The 24,485-nt window shown below is 35.5% G+C and overlaps 1 protein-coding gene across 1 annotated transcript in view; it reads left to right on the top strand.

The window, feature by feature from the left end:
- NYAP2 (neuronal tyrosine-phosphorylated phosphoinositide-3-kinase adaptor 2) overlaps nt 1-16,875 on the top strand; it is a 288,785-nt gene extending 271,910 nt beyond the window's left edge. Inside the window, exon 6 of the mRNA XM_061147893.1 lies at nt 16,648-16,875. Coding sequence (XP_061003876.1) covers nt 16,648-16,875 — 228 coding nt within the window. The remainder of the gene's footprint in view (nt 1-16,647) is intronic.
- The last annotated feature ends 7,610 nt before the right edge of the window (nt 16,876-24,485 follow it).

Raw genomic sequence — 24,485 nt, 5'->3', positions numbered from 1 at the left:
AGTGATATTAAATATAACTAAGTGAAAATATTCTGAGGATGAATGAATGTATTCCTATGGATTAGAGGCAAGGAACCTGAGCTGTGGATAGAGGGTCCCACCCAGGAAGAAGATGATGTGTTCCTCTCTATTAATAATTTTCTTTCACACCCATTATGGAATCTGTCTCTAGAGACTGCTAAGTGAGCTTTAACCTCTTCTGAACTTGATCTCCTCATCTAGAATATGATGTTCACAGGGCTATTGTGAGGCTAAAGTGAAATGAAGCAAGCTGAATGTTCACACAGTGCTTTTCTCACTGAGAAGCGATGCTATGGTTATTGTGCCCATGATCTTGATAATCATATAGATGAGAGGAGGGTATGATGACAATTATGACACGTGTAACAAGTAATAAGATCAGAGTTTCACCCCTCCCCCAAAGTTTTGATAGTTTATAAATCCTCTAATATTTCAGCTGCAAATTTTACCACTGTTATTTAATACAGCATACTTTCACATGTTACTGGCTATGTGAAGTGAGGGTACCCTGACGATTGTGTGTGTGTGTGTGTCTGTGCGTGTCTGTGTGTGTTTTCAGTGTGGGCCACTTTAATCAGAATTAGCTGTGAGACAATCCAGTGTACTAATAAGGGCACAGACTTAAGCATTTGGTATATTTGGTTTCGAATTCTAATTCTAGTTCTGCCTTCTGTTAGGAATATGATACTATACAAATTATTCAACCGCTTTAAGCCTCAACTTATCAGCTAACAAATAACAAGCTTATATAGTTATTAAGCTCTATAGGAATTGATATATGTGAAGTGCCAGTCTGGTGTCTGGAACATAGTTTATGTAAAATAAATAATGTTTGCTGCTATTATTACATTGTTGATGTTCTTATGATTAATACTTAGATGGTGACAATCCTTCATTCCAAAGTCACTTGATCAAAGGTTAGTATAACTTGCTAATTAATTTTTGAACTTTTGTAAAATCATTCAAGGATTTTTTGAGGTCATTCCTTGAGATCAATCAAGAATCTTAACATATGAGATTTTATTAACTTTAGCATACTATTTTTTCTTCGGTAACATTGTTATTGTTTAGTCGCTAAGTCATGTTGAACTCTTGCAATCCCATGGACTGTAGCTTGCCAGGCTCCTCTGTCCATGGGATTTCCCGGGCAAGAATACCAGAGTGGGTTGCCATTTCCTCCTCCAGGGGATCTTCCTAACCCAGGGATCAAACTTGAGTCTCAAGCATTGCAGGCGAGTTCTCTACTATTGAGTCACCGGGGAAGCCTTTTAGTGACATTAAAGACACATATATTATTTCAGCAATATTTTTTTTGAAATCTATAGCTTTCAATAATTTAATCATACTTGTCTGTTATATACACATATGCACAAATACACAGATACATACTTATACACAAAAATGTATGATCTATACTTTTATACATATATACATATTTATGTTTATGACTATACATAAAATGTTTGTGTGTATATATATTCATGTGTGCATGTGTTTGATCATATGGTCAGATGACAGACAGCTTCAAAACAGACTTTTATTTTCTTTTAATGAAATGTAATGATTATTTTGGAGAAGGAAATGGCAACCCACTCCAGCCGTCTTGCCTGGGAAATCCCATGGACAGAGGAACCTGGTTGTCTACAGTCCAAGGGGTCGCAAAAGAGTAAGACACAACTTAGTGACTAAGCAATGACAAACAATGACTTTTTAAAACATAATTGCTAAATATTTTCCAAAGTGAAACACTTCTGAAGACTTTGGTATAATACATTGCAACCTGGAAAACTATATTTTTCCATTATATGAATCATTTAAAGCCAGAAAATGAAAGAGTATTTTTTGCAAAAGATGGATTGTGTGTATATATGTGCATTCATATAGATTTATGTTTCAAGAAGATAATGATTATACCAGGGTAATTTGAAGAGGAGAAGTAATTTTTTTCCCCTTAGATATTATTTTCCTTAAGGTAGAACTGATATACATATTGTAGTGATTGAAAGTTTTATATTGGCTAGTACCTTATAAAATGAGATTATAGTACAGAATTTTAAAAATTGAAATATGGCTTAACCACTATGATGGATATATATATATATGCTTGAACAATTGATTAGGTACATGGAATAAATAAAAGTAGATTCTCACTTCATGAAAAATTAAAATGCAAAATTTTCCCTTTTATTGTTTTACCTTTTGTATCATTTTTCATATTAAATATATTTTCTCTTCATAAGCAACGTACTTTTGGTAACAAAGAAGAACATAAACAAATGAAATAAAAGTGAATTGAAGAATACAATAAAACCATAAACTCTGAAAAAAGTAACAGGTATATTTATATGTTATCAAAATGTCAGGAAATTTGAAGAATAAAAACTGGAGAAATTTTGAAAAAATTAACAGATTTTACTACTTAAAATTAGAAGCATCTTTAGTAATAATGAGGCTTCCCTGGTGGCTCAGATGGTAAAGCGTCTGCCTACAACGTGGGAGACCTGGGTTCAATCCCTGGGTTGGAAAGATCTCCTGGAGAAGGAAATGGCAACCCACTCCGGTACTCTTGCCTGGAAAATCCCATGGACTGAGGAGCCTGGTGGGCTACAGTCCATGGGGTCGCAAAGAGTCGGACACGACTGAGCGACTTCACATTCATTCACATTCTTTTAGTAATAACATAAATGACTAATTTAAAAGTGTTAAATATTGGATATTATTAATATAAATAGTATATAAATACCTAAATTAAAATATAAAAATTAGTAAGTAAAACTATCTTTATAGAAAAAAACAGAAAATAAGGCTATGGATCAACTCTTCTGTTATCAAGCATTTGAGAAATATCCATATCCATTCAACTCAATATTAGTGAAAGTAAATATTAAAATCAAAGCATTGTTTTAGATGCATAAAATGCAGAAAAAATATTTTTGTTTGTTTCCTTGCTTTTTATTTTGGTAGCACAACTCAGTGCAAATAAAAATGTGATATGAGTACCATCCCGCTATGGGAATGGAAAATAGTTCAACTTTCCTGGAAGACAAATAGGCTATGTCTATATCCAGAGCCCTAAAATGTTTTGACCTTTTGACTTGAGAATTACTGTTTGAATGGCTTCATGGCAGAAAAATATCATAAAGCATTGAAACATTATTTATTGCATTTAAGAAAGGAAAGTCAATCAAATGTGAGCAATTATAAAATGACTAAATAAAGATATTCATAGTGAATAATTTGCCTTTATTAACATGTCCTGAAAAAAGAATTTAAGGCTGTAATAATGGGGAAAGCGCGAGGATATAGTAATACTGTATAATCCCAAGTTTAAAAAAGATATTTTATACATACATAAATATCCCTATTAAAAAAAAAGTGAAAGTTAGTTACACAGTCATGTCCGACTCTTTGCAACCCCATACTGTAGCCCTCCAGGTTCCTCTGTCCATGGAGTTCTCTAGGCAAGAGTACTGGAGTGGGTTGCCATTTCCTTCTCCAGGGGATCTTCGTGACCCAGGGATTGAACCCATGTCTCCTGCATTGCAGGCAGATTTTTTAGCAACTGAGCTACTAGGGGAGCTTATCATATCAAATATCATTATATGTATATATAATTTATGTGAAGAAATATGCTACTTTTTTGTATGGTGGCATCAGATAATTTTCCTTGTTATATAATTATTACCCTCTTTTGTAGAATAGGCGTATATTACCTTTATAATCAGAAAAATGTAGTGAAAAAAATGTACCTCTCAAACTAGTCACTTTGAAGTATTATTTCAGTGAAGTTTAACTATTTAAAACATTGTGGGATTTTTTTCAGTAGTAACTCAGGATTCTAGGGTTACAAAAATAGTGTAAACAAGATCTCCACTTTTCAGAAGTTCAGAATCTTGTGCAAAACTTGTAATAAACAGTATTCATAGCATGGTGTAAGAAGGCTGCTGATTTCAGTAAGTGAATGAATGAGTAGACGAATCCAGCAATAAGCCAGCCTGGCAGTGAGTCACAGAGGATCTCTCAATGGATTCTTGCTACATTTAGCTCAACTCTAAAAGCATCAGTGGAATTTCACATAAAGGATGAGGCTGCTGGGAGAATGAGAGCTCCAGAATGAGGAAACAGCTTGAGCTAAAAATATGATCAAGTAGTATGCCTGTGGTGTTGGGTGAGTTTTGAGCAGTTGCTCATGACTGGAGTAGGAAGCAAATGGATGGAGCATCCCTGGGGTTCTGCGGTAAAGAATCTGCCTGCAATGCAGTGGATATAGGTAGGACACATTGGTTTGTTCCTGGGCTTGGGAAGATCCCTGGGAGAAGGACATGGCAACCCACTCCAGGATTCTTACCTGGAAAATCCCAATCCATGGGGTCGCAAAGAGTAGGACATGGCTGGGCAACTAAACAAGGACAACAACGAAATTAATTAACTGGCAAAGACAACACTGAAGCTCATTGTGATGGATGTGGGGCATTTACTATATTGTGTTAGGTAAAGGGGGAATCATTGAGTTAACATGACACTGTGGGGGCTTCACAGGGAGCACTTGGGCAGAAGTGTGGATGGTGGATGAGAAGTAGCCGAGAAATGGAACACTAGAGACAATCTTATTAGTCCAGGACTTGAACTGAGTCCAGGCAATGACCTGAAAATGTAAAAGATGATGGCAAATTTGAGAAAAATTTATGGAACAGAATTAACTGCATTTTGGGCCATTTGAATGCAGTTGTCTGAAACCCGCCTTATCTAAAACTTAGCTTCAGGATCTCTAGGTATCAGTTCAGTTCAGTTCAGTTGCTCAGTCGTGTCCGACTATTTGTGACCCCATGAACTGCAGCATGCTGGGCCTCCCTGTCCATCACCAACTCCCGGAGTCCACCTAAACCCATGGCCATCAAGTCGGTGATGCCATTTAACCATCTCATCCTCTGTCGTCCCCTTCTCCTCCCGCCCACAAGCTTTCCCAGCATCAGGGTCTTAATGCCTAAGAATTTGATTTTAATGAATTCCTAAGGGGAGCTGAAAGCATATTAACGTTTAGGGAGCCTCAGTTCATCATTAATCTGAGCCAAAGTGTCAAGGATTCTGAGACCCCAGAATTCAAATCCTTGAGACCCCAAGGAGTCAAACACCCCAGAATGATTTCAACTATAGAACACCCAGACTGTGACTCACATGACGTCGAGGACTGAATTTAACATTAGATGGTTTCTGTGGCTGAAAAATCCCAGGAAATATATTCTTTAAACCTTGTAAAATTTGGGATATTTATTGGATTCAGTTGAGCCAAAGTGGAATCAAATCATTCAATAAACCAAAGATTCCCAAAACTCCTTTCCTGAAATAGGGCTTTCCTGATAGCTCAGAATCCACCTCCAATGCAGGAGACGCCGGTTCGATTCCTGGGTAGGGAAGATCTGCTGGAGAAGGGATAGGCTACCCACTCTAGTATTCTTGGGCTTCAATTGTGGCTCAGCTAGTAAAGAATCCACTTGCAATGCGGGAGACCCGGGTGCGATCCCTGGGTTGGGAAGATCCCCTGGAGAAGGGAAAGGCTACCCACTCCAGTATTCTGGCCTGGAGAATTCCATGAACTGTATAGCCCATGGGGTCACAAAGAGTTGGACACGACCGGAGCATTGGTCTTCTAGTCATCCACTTGCTTATTCATTCGCTCCTTGCATGAGTTTTTGTGACGTACTTCCTTGTGCTAAAGGCTAAGGGTGTGGTGATTTACTGCAGAACCCTTCCCTGCCCCCAAAGAGCTCACTAGTGGTGTCTGTACCCAGTCTATGAGGGGTGTGGGTGCTCAGTCGCTCAGTTGTGTCCAACTGTCCATGGGATTCTCCTGCCAAGAATACTGGAGCACGTTGCCATTTCCTATTTCAGGGGATCTTCCCGACCAAGGAATCAAACCTGCACTCTTTACCACTGAGCCACCTTGTAGAGGAGCTTGTATTTTTGTATCCACCTTGAGGTAGATGTTAACTTATTACATGTGCTTCTCCCAACAAACCTAAGGTCTTATTATTTTTATTTTAAAGCTAAAGAACCAAGAAGATTATGTGACTTGTCCCAGATCTCATAAGTAATAAGCGGTAAAACCAGGCCATGATATTCATTTTACCCACTTATGCTATCCCCTAAGAAAGAAGGAAATCAAACATGCCCACAAAAATTGTATTGGTGTGTTATAGAAGGATGCACAGTGTATTGGTGGAGCTTGGGGACAGCTGTGATTGCCATTGTTTAACAGAGTAGTTCAGACCAACTTCTGTCCTTAAAAGTGACCTGTGGGTCTTGTTTAGAGGACATCATATTAAAACTGAAGAGTTAGATGTTTCCCTCATTTTGCTGGCAGAGAACATGAACAATCTATATTAACTTGAAACTCTATTTATAGACTTGCAATTGTAAGGCTTATTAACTTACAATTTAAAAATCTTTATGATGAGTGAGTTTTACATAATTGGTCATAAAAACTAGCACAGGTATGTAAGATAGCACATGTGGTTTAAAATATCAACATGTGATGTTTCTTAGAGCTGATCAGAGATTGTATACTGAGGCAGATCTTCAGATCTAGAAAAAGAAGGGTGAAGATTACTTGAATTTTATCGATAGATATCTCAAAGCTAAATTTAGACCATTTTAAATAAAACCTGAAATTTTTGCATATACCTTAGGTGTACACTTTTAAAATAGCTCTTTCATATACCATAGGTTCTAAATCAACAGTGCTGACAAGTGAGGGAAGAGTACAAAGGAACAATTTAAAAAAAACATATCAGAGTTAAAGATGAATAAAAGCATAGGCATAAAACTATGGGAAATGCTTAAGTTATCCCAGGGGTGCTATCATTTCAAATACTGTCATAGAAGTTTAAAAGCTAGGAATGTTTCAAATGTAACCTTTACTTCTCATAATATCTCAAGCAAGAGAACCAGATAAGTAACTTGCACATCACCAAGTGAGATTAAAAGTCAAGATAAAATCCAGGTCTATGGAACTGACAAGTACCTGCTTTTTTGGTTTTGTAAACTTACATTATCTGCTTTTTAAAAAATATTGCACATCTATATTATCTCTTTTTGTTTTGCGCACTTATATTATGTATTTTTTTTTTTTTACTTTTGATATTTCATACTTTCCTGTTCAGTTAACTTCATTCCAGCCTTCATGAAAAAAGAGAAACAAATTCATTTAGGGTGGAATCATCTTCCTGACCTTGAATTTGTAATTTTCAGAGTAGAACTAATAGTATTTTAAAGTAAGTATTGGCTTCCCTGATGGCTCAGTGGTAAAGAATCTGCCTGAATGCAGGAGCCGCAAGAGATGCAAGTTTGATCCCTGGGTCAGGAAGATCCCTTGGAGGAGGACATGGCAACCCACTCCAGTATTCTTGCCTGGGGAATCCCATGGACACAGGAGCCTGGCTACAGTCCACAGGGTCGCAAAGAGTCGGACATGACTGAAGCAATTCCGCGTGCAGCACATAAGTAATTATAAAGTCACATGGATTAATTTTTAAATTTGTTTTTAATTGGAGGACAACTGCTTTACAATACTGTGTTGGCTTCTGCCTTACAACATGAATCAGCTATACATTTACATATGTCCCCTACCTCATGAACCTTCTCCCACTCCTCCATCCCATCCCACACTTGTAGGTTGTCACAGAGCACTGCATGGAGCTCCCTGTGGTATAGCTATCCATTTTACTTATGGTAGTAACTTCCCAATAGCTATCTTACTCACAGTAATGTATATGTTTCCGTGCTACTCTCTCAATTCACGCCCCCCCCCCTCTTCTTTCCCTGCTGTGTCCAAAGTCTGCTTCTCTATTTCTGCCCTGCAAATAGTTCATCAGTACCATCCTTCTAGATTCCACATTTATGCATTAATATAGGAATAGAGCTACCATATGACCCAGCAGTCCCACTACTGGGCATATACTCTGAGAAAACCATAACTGAAAGAGTCACATGTATCCCTGTGTTCACTATAGCACTATTTACAGTAGTTAGCACATGAAGGCAACCTGGATGTCCTTTGACAAATGAATGGATGGGGAAGTTTCAGTGCATGTGTCCATGGAATATCACTCAGTTATAAAAAGGAACACATTTGAGTCAGTTCTAGTGAGGTGAATGAACCTAGAACTTGTTATGCAGAGTGAGGTGAGCCTCATTATTTGATGGCACCATTTAATATTTACCATAGAAAATTCTGTGATGTTGGGTCACCTCTGTGTGCATAGGCAGAGATAGGTAGATGCATACACACATACATACATACATGAGTAAGCCTTACTAAATCAAAGAAAAATACATTGTTTTTCCATTCTGTATAATAATCATGGAACATGGATTTGATAACTTGTTAGTCAATAAGTAATAAAACAATTATTGAATTTGCTGACAAGTGCAGATAATTATAACCTTTCTAATTTTTGTGTTATATCAATTTCCAAAGGTTTATTTAGGGTCTATGTTGCTGCCTATGCTATGGAAGGATGATCCCTTCTTTCTTTTTTTTTTTTTTTCAAATTTTAGATAAACAAGTTTATTTAAATATTAAAAAATGTAAATTATTTATACTTGATTTTATATAGACGTAAGAGAATTTCATATTAAAGAATTCATTTTCTTTAAATGAAATATACAAAACAGTCTATAGCAAAAGATTAGAAGACAGAATTATGCATTTATGTCAGAAGACGATCCCTTCTTTCTAAAATATGTTTGGAAAAGTAGAAAAGAAGTACAGTTCACCAAAATATTATTTAAAAAGTTCTCTAGGTAACTTTTATATTGAAGTTGAATCACCAGTGTGACGTATCACAGACAAAACAAATAAGTACTTCAGGGTTATTAAAAGAAGAGTTTGAAGACCCAGAGGAATCGGGTGGAGAGGGAGGTGGGAGTGGGGATCGGGATGGGGAATACGTGTAAATCAAAAGATTTAGACAAAAAAAAAAAAGTTTGACCTTTCTTATAATGATGAAATGGTAAAATGTGTAGTCAGTGGGCCCAAATAATTTCTTTAAACTAGTTGTCAGAGCTGATTTTAAATCTGTCTCATCCTTTATGATTCACCAAATGGGCCACATTTTATATGAAAAATATTGTAAGTGCATATGAGTCAATGCTCTTGATTTTGTGTTAGCCCTTTTATAGTACTAATATTGATTTTACCTTTTTTGGTTTCTCATCAGGCACTTCTTAGGGTTAATATTAGGCATTTTAGGCATTGTAAGTGTTAATTGGACATTTACTTAGTAACCTAGAGAACTTTTTCTTTAAAGAGTCAGACAAGAAACACTTTGGCCTTTATGGGTCATGTGGTATGAGTCCCAACATGTTGTTCAGTTGCAAAGTCCTGTCTGACTCTTTTTGACCCCATGGACTGCAGCACACCAGGCTTCCTGTCCTTCCCTATTTCCCAGAATTTGCTCAAATTCATATCCATTGCGTCAGTGATGCCATCCAACCATCTCATCCTCTGTCACCCTCTTCTCCTGCCCTCTATCTTTCCCAGCATCAGAGTCTTTCCCAATGAGTCGGCTCTTCACATCAGGTGGCCAGACTATTGGAGCTTCAGCTTCAGCATCAGTCCTTCCTGTGAATATTCAGGGTTGACTTCCTTTAGGATTGACTGGTTTGATCTCCTTGCTGTCCATGGGACTCTCAAGAGTCTTCTTCAGCACCACAATTTGAAATCATCAATTCTTCAGAGTTTAGCCTTCTTTATAGTGCCAACATGTCCTGTACTAAAAAAGGCAATGGGTTTTACTTGGGAAATGTGCTGTAGTTGGCCAACCTCTGTCTGTTATCCTGAAGATAATATGAAAAAAATCCGTTCTACTTGCATGTTTATTCTATGTACATGTGTTAAATAAAGAATCAATCTCCTTGCCCACTAAATGGGAGAGGAAGAATGTTTTCAATGAGAACACTATCACCTCTGGCTGACCTGTGACTCCGAAGGACAGAAACAGCAGAGGTGAAAGTCTTTCTCCCTTCTGTAATCCCTGAAGAAGTTGCTTCCCCTTCTCAAATCATACCAGCTGGCCTCATGCCTGCTCTTTCTTGATGCCCCACTAATATTATCCGTGCTCTCCTGGAGAAATTTTTCTCCAAGGTAAAGAGAAAATTCAGAGAAATTTGACAATCTAGCTTCTTTTTCAGCTAGACTAACGCTTATACTCCTCATACTGGAAACGATGATTTCTTTTTTTAAATTAATTTTTTTGGAGAGTATAGTACTTCTACAGTGTTGTGTTAGTTTCTCTTGTACAGAAATGTGAATCAGTTATACATGTGCATATATCTGCTCTTTTTTAGAATCTTTTACCATATAGGTCATTACAGAGTTGGCAACAATGATTTCTTAGAAAATGAGCTACCCAGGTAATAGAAATTGGGACAAAGAGAGCAACATGCAACTGATAAATGCCCCTCGCCCCCCTGTACCAGAGTTTCTGGAAATTAGTATTGGTGTTGTGTCTATTATTTAAGGAATTAAATTTAATTCTCAAATCTTCAAGCTTACAGCCAAACTTTATTTCAAAGCAAACATCACACCTGCTCAAAAATCTTCAATGATTTTTTTAAATGTGTTTATTCATGAAGCATAAAAATCAAAATCAGTAGAGATAGATATGCTTGCATCAGCTTAATTCTTGTATCATTTTTAATATTCAAATGCTCCATGTCTTTACTCAGAGTATTATTTTCTCTTATGGTTTACATGTTTTGAAAAATTGAATAGTTTAGTTAAACATTATAGAGATTTGTTTATTGGATAGTCTCACTATTTCCTTGCTTTTGGGATAAAATGTACTCAATATCAGGAAGTACTTGATTGTTTTTTTAGAGAAAGTAATTATTGAAGTGAATTAAAACTCCTCATTTATGTTATTCTCGATGCATTGAAGAATCAGTAGATAAGACCATGAATGATGTGTGGGACTTTAATGTTTTTCAATGTCTTGCATGTGATAGTTAACTGCCTCCTGTAACCTTGTGCAATGTGGTGCATAAATATGCATTATATATATATATAAAGTATATCCAAGTGTACATACTGTGTATATATGAATTATGTACATATATACATATATAATGTGTATAGGAAGTACGTACAACTTCAGAAAGACACATGACTTTTCAAGGTCGCACAACAATCAAGATCCCAGTCAAGTTATTTAATTCTTCTATTATACTGCGTTGCTTCCCTCTAAAGAATGAAAGATACAGGTACTTATTCTTTGGAAAGAATGTGGTCCTATCATGTCATTTCTTAAAATATATATTTTTTGAATTTTAGAATAGTTTTGAACTTACCAAAAAGTGTCAAAGAACACAGAGAGGATTCCTGCATACCCCACACTCAGTTTCCCCTTTTATTATTACCTTACAGTATTATGGTGTTTTTGTCACAACTAAAAACTCAATGTTGATACATTGTTATTAAAACCATACCTTATTTGAATTGCCTTAGATTTGATCGGCCAGTTTCAGGATCTCTTCAGTGATACTGTATTAATTCATTTCAATCGTGTTTCTTTGAACCTTTCTAGACTGAGAGTTTCTCAGACTTTCCTTATTTTATGTGATCTTGACAGTTTTGAGGATTCCTGGACTGGTATTTTGTAGAATGTCTCTCAATTTGGGCTTGTCTGGTGTTTTTCTCATGATTCTATTGGAGTTATGGTTTAGAGGAGGAAGACCACAGAGATAAGTGCACTTCTCATCACATGATATCACGATGCATTCTCTCAACATTACTGATCAGTGTGGATGATCTGGTGTGGTGTAGGTGGTGTTTGACAGGTTTCTTCATGTAAACTTCATCTTCTCCTCCTTTCCACATTGTACCTTCTGGAAAGAAGTCATGTGTATAGCCTACACCTGAGGGGTGTATATTTATGATTCATCTTCTTGAGGAGGAGCTTCATTTGATTTGATCTCCATGAAATTAGGCAAGAATATTGTCTCCATTGAATCTTGCTAATAGGAAAATCTTGTCCAAGATATAAAAGTGTTTTCATACTAATTGAATAATTGTTTCCCAGAGCATGTTTACTTGCTTGTGTATTTTTTTTTCCTTTCCTTCCTTGTTCATACAATAAATGCATTTGGATTAAAGATAAGAAACAGACCACTTGATTGAATAACTAAGGAAGGGTTAGTCACTCAGTTGTGTGTGACTCTTTGTGACCCCATAGACTGTAGCCTGCCAGGCTCCTCTGCTCTTGGAATTCTCCTGGCCAGAATACTGGAGTGGGTAGCCATTCCCTTCTCCAGGGGATCTTCCTGACCCAGGGATTTAACCCGGGTCTCCTGCATTACAGACAGATTCTGTACCATCTCAGCCACCAGGGAAGCCCCTAAAGAACTAAACTACTAGAGTTTATTTGCTAGGATTAGTTTTAAATATTAATATTTATAAATTGGCATAAAATTCTTTCAACTATAGTATGAAGTGGAATGGAATTTTACAGCTAAATTTAAATTAAATATGAAGAATTAGATGACCAAAAAAATGGAAAAGTCTCAATAACTTTTATGGGTAGTAGTCCTAACACACTTAATATAATGCCTAAACTTGCTATTTGTTATGCTTAAAGTAATGAATATACACATACTATCAGAATGAAATACAATTTTTGGACACATTTTAGGGGGAAGGGATTTGGCCATGTCAATAGGCAATTGAGTTTAACACTGAGTTTAACTTGGGGATTTAAAAAGAATGTGTACTCTTTAGGACAAAATTTTCAAAAACATGTTTTCTTTAAAAGTAAATATGAGAAGCAGATTTATCTCCCCCAAACTGAATCTCATTCTTCATTTAGTCATATTACTGCAACATAATAACAACTTGGGGGTGGTATTTTAAATGAGAAAAAAAATTTGATAGCAAATTTAACATGAGAAGATTCTGTACCAGACTTGTTAGATTTGTTAAACTTTAAAATTAAAAAATGAATTTTACTATCTTCTAAGAATTTGAATTCTCTTAGAATACCTCTCCCTCTCATTGGGCAATGTTTTGTCATGGAATTTTTACTGACTGTATAATGGACCCCCAAAAGAAAATAGTTTAATATTGCAGAGTCAGTCTGGAAAACAAGAATGATTGTCTACTTGTACTCTTCTGAACCATTACATCTCAATCAAGTGATATATAAGTATTCTAAAATAAAAATGCAATGAATATGAAAAAGCATATTTTATAACTCAATTCTTAAATTCTTATTCTTTAGATTTTCAAAGAATGGATTATTCTTAATAAATTGACATACCTATATAGCATAAACTACTAATTGACTGAAAACAGTTATTCTCAATAGTATTATGCATTTATGAACTGTAATGACAACTATGAAGTGAAATGAAATATAATGAAATATATTGGTGGCACTGTTGTCAGAGGAATCCAGAAAAAAATTTATTTTTCAGTTACATGTACTGATTCACACCCTAAAAATATTAAAGGAAATTAATAAGTGATTTAATGTTTGTATGGACAAGTAAATACCATGCAAATATTGAAGTGATGCTGTAACTATCTTACCTTAAAGAAGATGGGAGGTTTTGTGATTTCATTGGGATATGTGAAATCCAGTGAGAATTTACTAAAAAGGAAATTATCTTGAGAGTTTTCTGAGAATAGCAAACACTGTACAGCGATGGTGGCTTCACTCCATTTCTAAAACTTTTATTGAGCGCTAAATGATTCTGTTCTGCATGTCGGGGCTACTGTGTTGGATGCTATTTGGGGCTAGCCCTCTGAGAATTCTGTATTATAAATTCCATTTATAACAGTTTATAGTCACTCAATAAATTTTGCTTGTATTTCCACCCAAATAGAGTTATCGTATTTTTATTGCTTAGACTATCATGTTTTAAAATATTACAAATCTTTTAAAAAATTATGAGCTACTTTGACAATCTCATGTTGGGACAAAAACCTGTTGGTTGTTGTCCCAGAAATTCACTTAAAAGTGAACAGCCATGGCCGGGGCCCTGTGCTTGGGGCCAGAGGACACCAAAAGGTGTCAAACACAGCCCATCCTTTCAAGAAACTTTATGTCAAGTTAAGCTTATTACATACAAGATATTTACCCAAGAGAATCACCCTCTGGAATCTAAGCTATCAGCTAATCAATTCAAGCCATTGATTTTATTTACTTGACAAACAGTTTTTATTTACTCATAAGGCTATAAATACATTTGCATTTTTGAATAGCATCTGGAAATGGTAGTACATACAACAACAACTATTATTAAAATCTCTAAAATAATATTCAGGAGATGGAGCTTGCTGTAGTAGAAAGATGATTTACTGTGGAATCAAGCAGATCTGAATTTGATAAAGACTTGCATCACAGCCAGTAACCTATGACCTTCCTTGAACTAGTTCCTTAAGCTTTCTAAGTCTCATCTTTCTTACTTGTGATGTGTTACTAAACCCTAACTTTCAGTGTGGCTGGGAGGCTTTAATATTAATATAACATATGTAGAGCTCTTTTCACATGAATGGCAGAGAGCATGTATGGAAAACCGTTGCTAGGTATTTGTCAGTATTAGGATAATAATTCTAGGGCAATGTTTCACTGTTTTGTTTTTATTTAATTACTTCACCTTTATTACCCAATCTAATTTTTAAACTAACTTCTGAAAAGAAGATGTTATCAATTCAGTTATTCAGAAAAAGAAACTGAGAAATGGAGTGATCAATGGAAATTCCTCAAGTTTCAGAATTTGAATCTTTGACTCCTAGCTCAAGATCTTGTCCTTTCCATAAAGACTTCAGAATTGTGAGAATTCAATTTGGCCTTGTTCACATTAAAACCTACCTGCCTGGTTTGGACAAGATATATAAATTCTGGAAAACTTAGCTTCCTCACCCGTATGTGGAGGGTGTCCTGACCGTTCTCAATCCTTTCCAATTTCACATGCTCTAGAACCAGCAGCTTGTAGTTTTTAAGGGCACAGGTGCTGAAATAAACTCTTAGGTTCACATTTGACCCTGTCATTTGTGTCTGTAAACGTAGGCACATTACTAAATCTCTCCAAGTCTCATTTTACTCATTATGGGATTACAGGGGCTTCCTTCATAGCTCAGATGGTAAAGAATCTGCCTGCAATGCAGGAGACCCGGGTTCAATCTCTGGGTCAGGAAGATTCCCCTAGAGCAGGGAATGGCAACCCATTCCAGTATTCTTGCCTGGAGAATTCCATAGACAGAGGAACCTGGTGAGCTACAGTCTATGGGATCACAAAGAGTTGGACATGATTGTGCAACTAACATACACATGGGGTAATCAATAGTACTTAATTCAGAGCATTGTCATTGTGAGGAATAATTGCATTAAACTATGCCAAGTAATAAGAATGGGTTTTGGTATAGTGTGTTAAATTGTTGTTTAGTGGTTAAATCATGTCCGACTCTTTTGCAACCCCATGGGCTATAGCCCACCAGGCTCTTCTGTTCATGTTTCCCAGGCAAGAATACTGGAGTGGGTTGCCATTTCCTTCTCCAGGGGATCTTGTCAACCCAGGGATCAAACCCATGTCTCCTGCATTGGCAGGCAGATTCTTTACCACTGAGCCACCAGGGAAGCCCCAGAAAAAGTGTCATAAATATTTGTCAATTATTTCCTAAAATTGTATCATTAAATTTAGTGTCTCCAAGTGAGCTATTTTAACTCTGAAGTCATATAATAGATTTGCTTAAATGATTAAGTGTAAACATCTCCATCCTGGATTCCTGTCTCAATCACACTGCTATTCTGTGACAGATTCAACCTGCTAACTCTGTGCTAAAGAACACTTACTGGTGGACATAGTCTCATACACCTGGGAGCAGTGTTTACCTGTCCAATAGTTGATGTATGTGTATCAATATACAGTCATCACTGAATCTTCTCCTGGTATCCAACTGACCCGATGAATCTAGTTCTTTGAAGTTCTGGAACTATTCAGGATCTGGATCAGTATTATTGCAGAAACCAATGATTCTAATTAAACATTTGCTGTAGCATCAAGATGTATAGTGAAACTTCTTTGCAGAATAATTACTTAAGTGTCTATATTCCAACCATTGGATGTACATTGAAATTCATTTTGGTAGAAGAATAATTAAAAGCCTAAATTCCATGTTATTTATAAACAAATGTTAAGCTTTATTTTACTAATAAAAATGTTCATGGAAGCATATCACGTTCATATAAGGTCTCTCTTGAAAGTAATGCTAATAATTGAATTTAGAATATTGAGACCCATAAGACAATGGAGTCAACATAAAAATAATAGCCAAATATTTGGCAAATGGCTTAAAAATTTTACAGAAGATTTTATTTCCATAGCATGCACTTTTAGGACATATTGGTAAAATATTCACTTCTAAATTATTGTTTCATAATATCTCAATGTTTAATAATTGAAGTACAAATTTTGTTTGGCACTTATATGCCTTAATTTTGCTTTGTAAGAATTTCAGAAATATAGAAATGGCTGACATTTTTCAGAACAACTACTAGCACAGTGCAAAACAAATCTGCTTTCTTTCCATTTTTTTTTTTTCTGTATTCACTCTTTCTTTTTTGCTAGGTGGCATGCATGCAGTGGTTTCATGGAGACCATACAATGCTTGAGATGATTGAGAAAAAGCGTTGCTTGTGCAAGGAAATAAAAGCTAGACAGAAAACGGAAAAGGGGCTTTGCAAACAGGATAGCATGCCTATCCTACCCAGCTGGAAGAAGAACGCAGGTGCAAAGAAGTACAGCCCTCCACCCTATTCTAAACAACAAACGGTATTCTGGGATACGGCCATATGACTGTGTGCTGGATGGCGTGAGCTCCACGTTACTGAACACGAAGAGGGAGGTCGACTCTGTCATGTGATAAGTAACTGTTACACATCTTCTCAGTCAGAATGGAACGCCAGTGGTTCCCTGGAAATCCCATGGGAAGCTATGCCTATTTGTGGCGAGTTCAAGATAAAATGCGTATTTCCTTGTATTTAAGGCACACTTATTTATCATGGATTATTTTGAATCCAGAAGATATTGAGATGTAAATATTTTACTAGTTTATGGGTGACACCTGAAATAATACACATTATACGTATACAAATGATAGAAATACCAAGAGTTTTACTATATGATACAATTTCGGTATTAACTGGTTTGTTATCTCTTTTATATGTCCCTTGATGCCTTTGATTATTAATTTTTGCATTTAAAATGTTTTTCTTTCTTCCCACATTTGGTTTCTGTACACTAGCTCATGTATGAATTATGTTCAATCACATAATATATGATCTGGTGCTAGTAATGTAGAAGTTGAATATCACATCGTTAAGAACATCTGTTTGTTGCTTTGTACCTTTTTAAGGGTTTGATGGGAAATGAATGCCAATGTGATGCTGAATTTGGACATCCACATTACATCAACACTGATATTTTTGCTGCATTGGCTTTATAAGAATTTCTCTTCAAATGTCGTCTTGTTTATACTAAGCAATGGCGAGTCAGACTCCAGAGAAAGTTACTAGGGTATATTTGGACATCCCAGCAGAAAACATTTCTTTCAGAAATGACTTTAGGGTCACATGTCCTTGCATCATTGATCTGATTGGAGGAGACCAGGGTTCACTGTGACAATGGAAGGGACAAGGAATAGAAGGCGAAACAGCACGACTGCTTTCAAGAAGGTGAGACCAGTGGCTTTAGAGCTGCTGCAATCGCTACTTTTGAGTAACTTTTCACGTGTATGTTTGTTTCCCCTAGAAAATGATCAATTAACATTCAATCAGATGAGTCTGCATATTTCAGTACGCTAAATGCCAAGCTTTCTCAAAATCTAGATGCCTGAGTGGAGTAGTATTTCATGTTAACTTTTCAATGAGTTATCACCCTATTTGGGGGGTTAATCTTTTGTGCATGTTCATCACATTCTTACCGATGATGACACCATGACCAAAGAATTATGACCAATTGTTTATTTTATTTTATTTCAAGGAAGAAACAGGAAATGCAGGGGATGGGAGATGGGGTGGATTCAATTTTTGTGGTGGTAAAGTTTAAGTTAAACAGATCCTATATATCTTTTAAGAGTAACTTGTTAGTTGAATATAAATAACCCCATGGAGGAATAAAAAAGGAAACTATCATATATATTTTGTATATTTAAATTACTATTTATGCTTCCCAAAAAATGGACAGTATGTGATTCTTCTTTAACAATCAATTTAGTATTATATTTCTGAGAGAAAAGGTATGTGTTTGAAGTTGTTGTCATAGTGGTTTTCCTTGTAAGGGTTTTGACAGCAATAGCACAGTGCTGCTCAATATAACCAAATATAACAGGATGTAGGGGAATTTTGTAATCTATATTGCTAAAGACCTAGTAATGCTTTATCAGTAATAGTTTCTTTCAAGCCTTTGAAATGTTATAAAATAATTTTTTAATATTTTATAATTAATGTATATTTTGATGCCCAACTAGAATTCTGAAAGAATAAGGGAAATAAGGTGAGTGGGAGCATGTGTATCTGTTATGTGTGTTTGTGTACACTACACGTGAATGAGTACTCAGTGGGGGAACTGTATACATAAAATGCTTACTGATGTTTGAAATTTTGCTTGTATCATTGAGATGGAAAAAAACAAAAGCAGAGTCGCAAGTTAGTACATGAAATCATGGAGAGATCTTAAGTAGCTTAAATAGATCCTGCTGTCATATTTCCCCAGCTATAGATTATGTTTCAAACCCCAAAATCAATGGAGTACAAATCTAAGAGTGGTGAAAATGTGTTAAGGTAAAACTAAGAATTGACATTAAATGTGTTTATGACCCAAATTATTATCCTGATTTAAGTTATTATGACCACATATACTCAAGCCCATGAATTAGATATATGTAAGCCATCAATGCTTAGCATCTTTATGATGATCTTGATACACATACATACATATATGTCATATGAATATGTCAAGCTTGATCTAATTACAACTGGATAATTCCCTTGAAATTTTCATTTAGGTAAAACACATAGGTGTGTTTTTCAAATGCCCATCATTACCATATCTCTCGGAATTAGGCAGAAGATATTTTTTAATGCTGGCCACTTGTCAAGAAGGAAATAGAGCTAACAAAATGATTTGTGTTGGGTTCAGCCATTTCCATTTGTCCTGCCAAACGAATGCTGTTACCAGGTTTCATACACTCCCTTTCCAAGCAAGTTATTTTCTGAGAAGGTAGCTTCTTTGAAAATCTGACCTTAGGCAACCATTTCCATTTACTGTCTCCAAATCTTGCCTTCAGTGGGAAGTAACTGAAAGATCTGGAAAAGCAGCTTCACGGATATTTAAGAAATGACATTCTATACCAATAAAATTCTTCACTGTAGTTTAGCCTATGTGGCAATAGTTATTATATAGTTGATTTCCTTTTTGTGCAACATTTCTTTATGTGGAAAAAGGTCACTAGGATAAAAAAAGGAAAATAAACTTACTCTCTGATGGTAGCCATTTAGGGCACTTATACCTATGAATTTAGTCAAATGATAAAAAATTCCACCTACAGCCAGAACACTATGGAGTGATAAAACTCCATATGCTATTTTTTTTTTTTCTTAGCAGTGCCAAAGAACAAATCATATCATTGTATGGTTACCAGTTGAAAGCTCAGCCCTATAAAAAATGATCGTTTCAGAGCAAATTTTATAGAAACAGAACTTTATTGGCTGTCAGCAAGATGCTTTTATATGTGAACAACATCTTAGAAGACACACATTTCTTTAGAATTGATGGAAGGGAAATATCAAATCCTGTTTTCTATCCAATCTCAGAAGCCAGCATTTTCTGAAGTATAACAGTAGAGTAGTTCTTTAAGTAAACACTGCCAACATTTCCCCCTAGTGTTGATACTATGGAAGCAAGTTTGGAGTGAAAACTGATTGATCTGTGGAAAAGGTAATGCCCACTCCACAAAAATAGACGTTAAAATGAAACAATGCAAAATATTAAGAGATTAGAATGTGTAGTTTTAAAGACTGTACGTATTCAGACACGTGGTAATTGAATGGATATAGCCAGATACAACTTCGCTTTTCAAAGCAGTGACACTGGGACTTCAGAGACCCCGAGGTCCCAAACGAGTTTCTTTCAATTCTTCTGGAGAGAAACATTTTTCTTATTATATTTTGGCTTAGGCCGCATCCTTATATCTAAAGTGGTTTGATGCTTATGAGCAAGTTTGGTGATCAAATTAATAAAACTAAACAACTCTATTGTTTTGTTGTTTTAATTAAATGAGGCATCAGAACAATGCACATACAATGCAATTTCAATATTACTTCTATGTTAAGTTGACTTACTTACCTAAAATTGAAAAGTAATTGTAAGCTAATTATGGCTACCTATAAAATTAAGGAAAAATTTCTATGATATTAACAGCAAATTATCTGAGATGAGAGGGAATTCACCCTTGCAAAGAAGTAGAAGTAGAGTAGAAAAGCAATTCACCATTCATTGCATCCCAAGCTTAAATGGAAGTGAAAAAAAAAATGGTACTTAATGTACTTAAGCTTAACTCACTGAATCTTCTTTGTAAGGGAAAAATTATAGCTAACTCTAGAATGTGAACAATTTGCTATTAATCCATTATTCATTTAACAGTTCATTATTGAGCCACTTATATATATCAGCTATTCTAAAGCATTTCTAAAGCATTTGACATTAAGCATTCAGAAAAATGTGGTCCCTGCCTTCAAGGAGCTTCATTATACAATCATTAGTAGTTTCAAAACAGAGTTTTTAAGAAGATATACAATATCATATGTGTTTGACATCTCTTATGTGTTTATATATGTGTTTATATATGTTTTTCCCGGATCAAGTGTATAGTCAAAATAAAATGCTAAACATACTAAAGTTGATGTCTAAATATAAAATATGTTTATGTGTAAACCTCTATGTGTACACATAGGATATGTACTCTTGTCTATATAAATCAGTAAAAGAATAATGCATTTTGCCATGTTGGACTTTGAACATTATAGCTTGGGGTTTGGATTGATTTAAAACCTTTTGATATTTGGGTCAATGACATTGTAGCAAGATATGTGTTACCTGGGTAAAAATGTCTGAGTATATTTCCCTTTAAATATTATAAAGTTTTAAATTTAAGGGAAAACATCTTTACAGTAATATTGTTGGATTTATCTCAACCAAACCTATGTGAAAATCTTCTTGAAGTTTTCAATTATTCCCAAATATGACTGGGTTTGCCCACCCTAAAAGCATTTACATTTACACATGTATACGCCCACATACAGTATACATACTGTATATAATATATATGAAAGTGTTTAGTATGCACTTCTGTTTGGAACTCCTTCAGTTAACATTTATAGTGTAGCAATTTGTGTGAAGTGCACTGTGATTATAAAAGACAAAGCACAGTAAAGTCACAGGTCTTGTTATCTTGCACTAAAAATGTGTTTACGTATTTAGCAGTTGTATGTTTACTTTCTTGCTGTTTTCAAGAAATTGAAACAAATAGCTATTGAGAAAAATGATATCAAATAATATGTTTTTTAGTGGATAATGGCACTACACTTTTAAAAGACAGGGTTTTTTAAAGAAACCATTTAACATCGATTCCAACATCACATGTTTACCGTATTTAAAAATTTGAATGTCATATTGCATTTTTCATAACTCATTAAAAATGTCAGGTATGTGCCTGAAAAGTTGTGCAAATAAGCATTAGATAACAGATTTCTCTACTCATGTGTTGTTAGCCATTTCTATATACACATTAATATAAACACTGATGTTTTAATTTCTTTTAATTTTTGTACTTGATTTTTTAGGTAATATGTAACTATAAATGTACTTTGATACTACTGAAGTAACCAGATGTTGTTTGAAAACAAATTGTTTTCTTTAGTGCATTGGCAATATTTTGCAATACTTTTGTGCTTATTTATTTGTGCTCCCGTGTAATTATAATAAAAGCAATAGTTTAAATTAGTTGACTTTGTTGTTGCTGGTATTTATTCATCAAGAAGCAAGATTAGTAAGAAATCTTTTAAAGAAAAATGCACACATTTTTCCATGTTTCCAGTTGCCTTTGAGATTGTTTGTATGGTAAACAACTCTTACCAGTGAGTCATTGGCAAGATTGAGACTTTCACCCTAGTTATGTGACCCTCAATTGTACTTAGTCACCCTCTGGCTTCTGCTTCAAATGGGCGATCCAGTAAATAAGAGGAAACTACATTTTTTCTTTCATATGCACCTAATTCCAATTAAATGATTCAGTGTGTATCTAAAGTGTTCTGGAGGCACTAAAAGAAAAAAAAAAATCCAGCAATCCTAGACTGGTATACATAGGAAAGATATTCATTTATTTAAAAGATGTTTAACACACTCATTTGTTCAGTCATACTTCAAGAATTAATCTGGCTTAAACAGGGAGCAAGAAATCAATCCTGAATAGTCATTAAAAAGACTGATGCTAAAGCTGAAGCTCCAATACTTTGGCCACTTGATGTGAAGAGCTGACTCATTGAAAAAGACCCTGATGCTGGAAAAGATTAGCGGCAAGAGGAGAAGGGAGCAACAGAGAATGAGATGGTTGGATAGCATCACCGACCCAATGAACATGAGTTTGAGCAAACTCGGGGAGATAGTGAAGGACAGGGAAGCCTGGTGTGTTGCAGTCCATGGGGTCACAAAGAGTCAGACATGACTTAGTGACTAAACAACAATAATAACAAAATAGGGAGCAAGTCAGGATGTTTAATGTTACTGGGGTGTTGGTAACTAAAGTGCCACTATCTGAAATATATACAGCAAGGTTCTGGAGTTCAGCAAACGTATAAAAAATGTGCATTTGTCATACTGCAGCCTCCTTTAATAGTCTAATGGTTACTTAATCAACTACTTACATCTTCTCTTATACATCAAATTTCAGTGTAATTTATTATAATTTCAAAGTTTCTCACAAATTATTTCCATGTTCATTCTCAAAAGGAATCTAATTTATTCTCACTCTTCATTTCCACTTCTCTAGCTACTCAAAGGCTGTCTATGCACCCTACCTCTTGTTTGAACAAGAAATAACTAACCATACTTTCCATTGTCAACACTTCCAACTTCCATTCATCTCAGCTCATGACAAGTGCCCCACATTCTGAATTCTCTTCTATTCTCCCTGCTCTCCCTAAGACTCATTGTTTCCAGTGATCTCAGAGTAGAAGAATGGACACTTTCAAATTGTAGTGCTGAAGAAGACTTTTGAGAATCCTTTGAGCAGCAAGGAGATCAAACCAGTCAATCCTAAAGGAAATCATTCATTGCATATTGAATATTCTTTGGAAGAGAACCTCTAATACTATGGACACCTGATGTGAAAAGCCACCTCACTGGAAAAGACCCTAATGCTGGGAAAGAGTGAAGGCAAAAGAAAAAGAGGGTTGCAGAAGATTAAATGGTTAGAAGGCATCACCAACTCAATGGACAGGAGTTTGAGCAAACTCTAATAGATAGTGAAGGACAGGGAAGACTGGTGTCCTGCACTCCATGAGGTTGCAAAGAGTTGGACATGTCTTAGAGATTGAACAATCCACCTACACATTTATTTAAACCCTGCATTGTTATTACATAAATTAAAGAAGTTCATATTAAAGTATAAAACACAGCAAGATATATGGTGAGACTATATGACAACTGTAAGAGGAAAAATAAAAGATTAGGGCATGATATTAAAAGTATCCAGAAATGATTTTAGTTCACAAAATGAATACAATGATACTCTATGTAATTACTCATTATAAGTTCATAATTAATCATAATAGCAACACAATTCTTACATACTTCATGGTAGAAATGGAACTGTTGATGAATTTGTTTTACTTAATTCCTACCTCAGCTCTATGATTATATTTATTTTCTAGGTAAACTTGTTGAAATTTGTAGAACTTGCCCCAACTTAAATAGATCGTATTTATAGATTCTGAAAATTCAAGCTAAGCTTATCTGATTCTAAAACAAAGCCATGGCAACAGAGCCTCTCGTTTAAATTAGTGTCAGTTTGCTATTCACTGTTTGCAGAAATTCAGACACATTTTGAACACTACACAAAAGCTAGACACTAGTTCCCCGCTAAGTCATTTCAGTTGTGTCTGGCTCTTTGCAACCCTATCGACAACAGCCCACCAGGTTCCTCTGTCCATGGGATTCTCCAGGCAAGAACACTGGAGTGGGTTGCCATTTCTTACTCCAGGCGACCTTCCTGACCCAGGGATGGAACCCAGGTCTCTTATGTCTCCTACATTAGCAGGCACGTCCTTTACCCCTAGCGCCACCTGGGAAATGTGACAACAATGGAACTAACTCATCTAACTTCGATATACTTATTTTAACACCAAAGA

Source organism: Dama dama, chromosome 8 (genome assembly GCF_033118175.1).
Source record: "Dama dama isolate Ldn47 chromosome 8, ASM3311817v1, whole genome shotgun sequence".
Taxonomy (NCBI): Eukaryota; Metazoa; Chordata; class Mammalia; order Artiodactyla; family Cervidae; genus Dama; species Dama dama.
Note: the sequence above shows the minus strand (reverse complement) of the source record. Positions and strands in the feature narration are given on the sequence as shown.